Source organism: Coregonus lavaretus (genome assembly GCF_964263955.1).
Source record: "Coregonus lavaretus genome assembly, chromosome: 12".
In the NCBI taxonomy this organism is placed as follows: Eukaryota; Metazoa; Chordata; class Actinopteri; order Salmoniformes; family Salmonidae; genus Coregonus; species Coregonus lavaretus.
Window position 1 is genome coordinate 52,726,188 of NC_139999.1, and position 8,189 is coordinate 52,734,376.

Here is an 8,189-nt window from a genome sequence, read left to right on the forward strand (position 1 = left end):
CAGGTTATGTCGATATATGACTAGTTTTACTGTGGATATAGATACTTTTGTACCTGTTTCCTCCAGCATCTTCACAAGGTCCTTTGCTGTTGTTCTGGGATTGATTTGCATTTTCGCACCAAAGTACGTTCATCTCTAGGAGACAGAACGCGTCTCCTTCCTGAGCGGTATGACGGCTGCGTGGTCCCATGGTGTTTATACTTGCGTACTATTGTTTGTACAGATTAACGTGGTACCATCAGGCGTTTGGAAATTGCTCCCAAGGATGAACAAGACTTGTGGAGGTCTAAAAAAAAAATTCAGAGGTCTTGGCTGATTTCTTTTGATTTTCCCATGATGTCAAGCAAATAGGCACTGAGTTTGAAGGTAGGCCTTGAAATACATTCACAGGTACACCTCCAATTGACTCAAATGATGTAAATTAGTCTATCAGAAGCTTCTAAAGCCATGACATAATTTTCTGGAATTTTCCAAGCTGTTTAAAGGCAGTGTCAACTTAGTGTATGTACACTTCTGACCCACTGGAATTGTGATACAGTGAATTATAAGTGAAATAATCTGTCTGTAAACAATTGTTTGAAAAATTACTTGTGTCATGCACAAAGTAGATGTCCTAATCGACTTGCCAAAACTTTAGTTTGTTAACAAGAAATTTGTGGAGTGGTTTAAAAATGAGTTTTAATGACTCCAACCTAAGTGTGTGTAAACTTCCGACTTCAACTGTATATACGTTTCTTAAAAAAAAAAAAAAAATCCTTCATTACTTTCCAACCCCACCCACCCCTCCCCTAATTGGAGTAAACAAGTGAACAACAACGCTTAGGCCTCTACTACCAACTTATACATACTATATACATTTTATGGACACAGTCAATTTTACAATAGTTCTATTTTGTTTGTTTTTACTCCTGAACTTCCTCTACCCTCAACCTCTCCGATAATTTTCATGATGTCCATCCGGTTTGCTTCTATATGCCATATCTTTCAAACTGTGCTCTTTCACAAAAGTTCTTAACCTATAAACTATATACTTATTATGGACACAGTATGTTTTACATGAGTTATCTTGTTGTTATTAGTTGTTGTTAGTCCCAACCTTCAGCTCCATTCAACCCCTCCCATCTATCTCTTAACACCATGTTTTTCTATTTGCCATATATTTTTCAAATGTAATGTGATGTTTCACAAAAGTTCTGAACCTTTCTATTCTCATAGTTTCTACAGATTGTAAATTGAAAATAAACATTTTTGCTAAAAGTATTATTAAATTATTGATCGATTGACTATGACTTTTCAGATCACCCAGTAGTGCTATCTGAAGGGTTAGCTCCAGGTACATATTGCAATTCTTCAGCCATTCCTGGACCTGTGACCAAAAACAAGCTACAAATGGACAGTACCAAAACAAATTATCTAATGATTCTGTCTCTTCGCAGAAAAATCTGCAGAGCTGGGAAGATTGTATCCCCCATATAAATAACATTCTATTGGTAGCAAGAATTTTATATAATAATTTAAATTGAACAATTCTAAGTTTTGAATCTGGCGTCGTTTTGTGTATCAGTTCATAAACCATGTGCCATGGAATCGGTACGTCAGAAATCTCTTCCCAACTATTTTGCAATCTATATGGGACATCTGTCAATCCTTTGGTCCTTAAATGAAACTGGTATACTTTTTTATTTATATCAATAACTCTTATCAATTTATAAATTACAGTGCATGGAGAATGATGTTACTTCTATCGGGAAAAATTAAGTAGATGTGGTTCCATTTGGAACCGACAGGTTGCTCGACCTTATTCATCATTTCATCATGCGTAAAGGTGGTGGAATTATGAGGGAAGTAAGTCAAGGTCAGAATATGGCGTATCTGTAGACACACCTCCTCCACACCTTCATTTATTTGATCTCCACACCAAACTAATAGGGGGTGAATAGCATTCTATTCTCATGCTTAAGTTCAAGCTCAGAATATGTAGAGAGAAAGGTGCATTAAAAGGGAATTACGTTCCCTTTACGCACACTTAACTCTGGTCGGAATTAGCCCCCAAGTGAACAAGAGATGGAAACCAACAGCAAAGGAGAGAGAGAGAGAGAGAGAGAGAGAGAGAGAGAGAGAGAGAGAGAGAGAGAGAGAGAGAGAGAGAGAGAGAGAGAGAGAGAGAGAGAGAGAGAGAGAGAGAGAGAGATGGAGAGAGAGAGAGAGAGATGGAGAGAGAGAGATGGAGAGGGAAAGAGAAAGAGAGAGAGCAAGAGAGAGAGAGAGAGCGTGAGAGAGAGAGAGAGAGAGAGAGAGAGAGAGAGAGAGAGAGAGAGAGAGAGAGAGAGAGAGAGAGAGAGAGAGAGAGAGAGAGAGAGAGAGAGAGAGAGAGAGAGAGAGAGCGAGAGCCCCAGGACAACAACAACAACAACAACAACACAATTAGACCCAACCAAATCATGAGAAAACAAAAAGAGAATTACTTGACACATTGGAAAGAATTAACAAAAGAACAGAGCAAACTAGAATTCATAATTATTAGGCTATTACCATCAAGTTATGTGTTACTGTTGCTGTTGAGTCGCCAAAATGCAAAGTCGTTGAGAAGGACTGTTCCATATCCTCATATATTGTAGGGTCCATTATTTTCACATAATTTTGCTCAATACCTGCACATGGAACAGACCATCCTCTAAAGTCAACAGGGGTGACGTAACCCCCCTCTACTCTTGTCCATGGCATCATTTCCGAGGTGTAATCTTTCTATGGGGAGAATGTCAGCGTGAACGAACACGGATGAGGGAGAAAGACAGAGTAAACAAAAGAGAAAGGAGGAGAAAAAGAGAGAGACACCAACCAACCAACCAACACCAATAACCAAACAGTCAACAATCCAACTCACAATCTCCGCCTCGGGCCCTCCGAAGTCGAGGAAGATCATGCGCACGCCGTCGTCGGAGGACATGCGCAGGCGCTCGAAGGGTTGCTGGAGGAGCACCGTCTTCCTGATGCCCATCTCCTCTGTGAACAGGGAAAAGCCCTCGTCGATGTGAACTCCCAGGTTGCACTCCTTCCCGTTCCAGCTGCAGGCTGCCAGGGAACACGGGGGGAAAAGGGTAACACAGGTAAGGGTATGATGAAGGTTGGTCACTAACGGCCGGTTTCCCAGACACAGATTCTTCATTCTTCATGGAGATTCTTCATTGACCTTGCTTTTTAGCCCAAGACTAGGCGTTCTAGATGAGAGCATCTGCTAAATGTTGTAAATGCTGTCCTGTTTCTGTTTCACTCCCCTTACAAAACTGAATACTAAAGGTAGAGTAGTTTATTGACTGATCTGTTCTCAGAATAAATGACAAGGACAGCTCTTATGAGACATACTTCCCGACATTGATCATATAGTCAGTCTGAATGCAGACAGTTGCAATTAATTGATTTTGTAGGTGCAGGCTAGATGTGGCTGCCTCCCATGAATGCAATGAGTGACTTCTTATTGACAATATGTTGCACCACACCACAAAACCAGTAGAGTGCAGTGCTACCCTATTTAAACAGCCCGACCTGCACATTCTTGCTGTCGGTCTTTGCTAGACTATCTGCTGTTGTTTTGCAGGCATTCGTGATGACATATAAACTTACAGTTGGAGCATTAAAATGTTACTTTTCAAAATACCTGTGCTGCAGCAATGATACACCGTTAATGTGACAAACTCTCTCATAGGGTGACGCCAAGCACCAAGTTGATTAGCAATCATCTAAAAATAATGAATAATAATAATGTAACGAAATACATTTCTGAAACATGCCCCTGAAGATGCAGTAACATCCACAATGTTTTTTCTTTGTTTTTTGGCGGGGGTAGATCAGCTTTAATATTGCAGATAGATTGTGGTTTCTATCAAATGTAATAGTCTGCATCATTTCCAATCCACAATGCTTTTACCTGCACTGCAGTAGGCCTACAGGTTAACTTTTGAAGACCGTGTTAGCCCTCTGAGCTAAAAGCCTAGACATTTTCTCAAGGAGCTAACGCAAGTCCTCCTGTCTCAGACCCCTCATCACATGAGCATGGTTCGGTACTAAAACCCTGTCTGAGACCTGAAGACTTGTGTTAACTTCCCGAGCTCATGCCTAGGCTTATGCTCAGCGGGCTAACTTTGCGGATGCTCCTCGTTCCGTACCTTGTCTGAAACCGGAAGACTTGCGTTAGCTCCCCTAGGCTTTAGCTCAGCAGGCTAACTTCATCCGCTACTCCTTCATCCGTACCTGTGGTGACTTCCTGTATGAGCTCTGCAGCGTTGTGGCAGCCGTCCACCAGCATGTGGGTCCAGGCCGAAAGCTCCTTGGCTGAGTCCACCCGGAACACGTGGGTCTCTACACCCAGCTTGGTGCCCATGCGCAGCCCAAAGGAGAGCTCCGAATCCAGCAGGGGAGAGCTCTTCCCCGGCCCCGAGTGGACCAGTCTGGAGGAGGCAGGGATCAGGAGAGGGAGGGTAAGAGAGGGGGAGAGAGATGGCAGGAAGAAAGGGGGCATGGGGAAGGGATAGAGGGGGAAGGTGGTAAGAGGGTGGAAGAGAGAAAAGGGTGGAGGGAGGTGGGAGGTGGGAGAGGAAGAGGTGGAGGGAAAGAGAGGGCAGAGGGAAGGGGGGAGAGAGGAGAGAGAAGAGAGAATAGGCATGAAAGAGAAGGGAGGGAGAGAGGGAGAAATAGGATAAGTAGAGACAGAGTGAGAAGAAAAAAAGAAAACAGAGAAAGAGGAAAATGAGAGAGAGAACCATGAGGGATGGAAAAAACCCAAAACACAACTTGCTGGTTTTCCTAATCATTTGCACATGAATATGACATCATGCGTGAACATTTTCAATGGGCCATTTATGGAAGATGATTAAGTATGCCAAAAATAATTACAAATGTATTCATAATAGCCCAGTTTGGGGTGTGTTTAAGTATGACTTGCTATTTGGCCAGAATGTCTTGACAGACTCTCTTTAAATACAATACAGGCAAATTTTGTGTTCCTCCTAGTTATTATGAGATAATGACTGTTTGACCTGACACAAGTGTGAGGTGACAGGCACGTAAACACATATAAATGACTGGTTTAATGTTACAAAATCTTGCAAGGTTAAACATTTCTACGTGTCTTTTAATTACTGTCTATGTGATGTACTGTATCTGCCAGTTCTGACTGCATTATTTGCACTGGAAAGCACTGGCAAATCAAAGACGGTTTAATAAAAAGCATGAGCTGGCGCACACCCAGAGAACCTTATTTAGTGTAGAGGTGCAATAGCCAGTTCAATTGCTCATCCCTTTAAGAGAGCATGTCCCTTTAAGAAAAGGTAGCTTTTTGGGGACATGTTTGGTGTGTACCCGGGGCTGAGGTTTTATATAATGGGTGTGCCCTACCTGGTTGTGATGAGCGGGTGACTCTTGGCTGGGCTGTTGATGCTGTCTTTAGTGTCAGGCAGGGTGGGGTACAGCAGCAGGTCTCTCTCAGTCAGCAGAGCCAGCACCGGTCTCTCTGGACCCTGGGTCGCCTTGGGGGAGAGGACAGACAGACACACACACACACTTTTTATGAATCAAATATCACAACATACTTATGAAAATAATACACACACTGTCGTATATTCCGATGCTTCCTTGACAAAAGGTTAAGATCAAACATACTAAAGTACAAACAAGGGGAATGTGTATCATCATTTATTCAGTAGCAATAACAACAATAACAACGAGTGTCTAGTTTCGGACAATTTGAGGGCAGTTGCATTTAGCTCCTTTCATTCTAAAAATATGTTGATTTGTCAGCATTCACGGTAGGCAAGGCCGCTTTAAAACATTGAAAGAAATATATTATTCTTGGAAAATTCCATGTGTTGTGGTGCTTGATGGTAATGTTCCGTCCATCAAGGGCTTTTACTACATTGTTGTTGGGTTTTGAACAATATGGGCCTAGTCCAGAATTAAAAAGCAGTCTCAATGGCGATTCACCATTAAAATAATTCTGATTCCAGGACTTAATCTGTGTCTGGGAAAAATGGCCCTATACAGTGGGGAGAACAAGTATTTGATACACTGCCGATTTTGCAGGTTTTCCTACTTACAAAGCATGTAGAGGTCTGTCATTTTTATCATAGGTACACTTCAACTGTGAGAGAAGGAATCTAAAACAAAAATCCAGAAAATCACATTGTATGATTTTTAAGTAATTAATTTGCATTTTATTGCATGACATAAGTATTTGATACATCAGAAAAGCAGAACTTAATATTTGGTACAGAAACCTTTGTTTGCAATTACAGAGATCATACGTTTCCTGTAGGTCTTGACCAGGTTTGCACACACTGCAGCAGGGATTTTGGCCCACTCCTCCATACAGACCTTCTCCAGATCCTTCAGGTTTCGGGGCTGTCACTGGGCAATACGGACTTTCAGCTCCCTCCAAAGATGTTCTATTGGGTTCAGGTCTGGAGACTGGCTAGGCCACTCCAGGACCTTGAGATGCTTCTTACGGAGCCACTCCTTAGTTGCCCTGGCTGTGTGTTTCGGGTCGTTGTCATGCTGGAAGACCCAGCCACGACCCATCTTCAATGCTCTTACTGAGGGAAGGAGGTTGTTGGCCAAGATCTCGCGATACATGGCCCCATCCATCCTCCCCTCAATACGGTGCAGTTGTCCTGTCCCCTTTTCAGAAAAGCATCCCCAAAGAATGATGTTTCCACCTCCATGCTTCACGGTTGGGATGGTGTTCTTGGGGTTGTACTCATCCTTCTTCTTCCTCCAAACACGGCGAGTGGAGTTTAGACCAAAAAGCTCTATTTTTGTCTCATCAGACCACATGACCTTCTCCCATTCCTCCTCTGGATCATCCAGATGGTCATTGGCAAACTTCAGACGGGACATGCGCTGGCTTGAGCAGGGGGACCTTGCGTGCACTGCAGCATTTTAATCCATGATGGCGTAGTGTGTTACTAATGGTTTTCTTTGAGACTGTGTTCCCAGCTCTCTTCAGGTCATTGACCAGGTCCTGCCGTGTAGTTCTGGGCTGATCCCTCACCTTCCTCATGATCATTGATGCCCCACGAGGTGAGATCTTGCATGGAGCCCCAGACCGAGGGTGATTGACCGTCATCTTGAACTTCTTCCATGTTCTAATAATTGCGCCAACAGTTGTTGCCTTCTCACCAAGCTGCTTGCCTATTGTCCTGTAGTCCATCCCAGCCTTGTGCAGGTCTACAATTTTATCCCTGATGTCCTTACACAGCTCTCTGGTCTTGGCCATTGTGGAGAGGTTGGAGTCTGTTTGATTGAGTGTGTGGACAGGTGTCTTTTATACAGGTAACGAGTTCAAACAGGTGCAGTTAATACAGGTAATGAGTGGAGAACAGGAGGGCTTCTTAAAGAAAAACGAACAGGTCTGTGAGAGCTGGAATTCTTACTGGTTGGTAGGTGATCAAATACTTATGTCATGCAATAAAATGCAAATTAATTACTTAAAAATCATACAATGTGATTTTCTGGATTTTTTTTAGATTCCGTCTCTCACAGTTGAAGTGTACCTATGATAAAAATTACAGACCTCTACATGCTTTGTAGGTAGGAAAACCTGCAAAATCGGCAGTGTATCAAATACTTGTTCTCCCCACTGTATGTTACATTCCTTGAACAACGTTAATTATTTTTCCTTTTTAAAGCACATCCTACCTATTAGCTGGCAGCTCCTTAGCACAAGGATAACGTTAATGCTAATCCTATTCTCAGAAAACACAGAAAGTTGCTTTCAATAAACTAAACAGACATGTCGTCCAGTCTTCAGTCGGCTGCCTCTAGACAAGTCGCTAATGCATTTAAACAGAACACAGTGTTTGAGTCCGACATTCCGTATTTCATTCTGTTCATTGCTAATCCGGCTTTCGCATTGCTAAAATGCACATTTTATATAAACTCAGCAAAAAAATAAACGTCCCTTTTTCAGGACCCTGTTTTCAAAGATAATTCGTAAAAATCCAAATAACTTCACAGATCTTCATTGTAAAGGGTTTAAACACTGCTTGTTCAATGGACCATTAACAATTAATGAATATGCACCTGTGGAACGGTCGCTAAGACACTAACAGCTTACAGACTGTAGGCAATTAATGTCACAGTTATGAAAATTTAGGACACTAAAGAGGCCTTTCTACTGACTCTGAAAAACACCATAA

General features: G+C 42.3%; 1 protein-coding gene across 1 annotated transcript in view; it reads right to left on the minus strand.

Moving 5' to 3' along the window:
* LOC311138884 (alpha-1-syntrophin-like) overlaps positions 1-8,189 on the minus strand; it is a 53,147-nt gene that overhangs the window by 7,151 nt on the left and 37,807 nt on the right. The window contains exons 4-6 of the mRNA XM_084173675.1: positions 5,392-5,556; positions 4,249-4,445; positions 2,885-3,072 (exon numbers count right to left, since the gene is read on the minus strand). Coding sequence (XP_084029801.1) covers positions 2,885-3,072; positions 4,249-4,445; positions 5,392-5,556 — 550 coding nt within the window. The remainder of the gene's footprint in view (positions 1-2,884; positions 3,073-4,248; positions 4,446-5,391; positions 5,557-8,189) is intronic.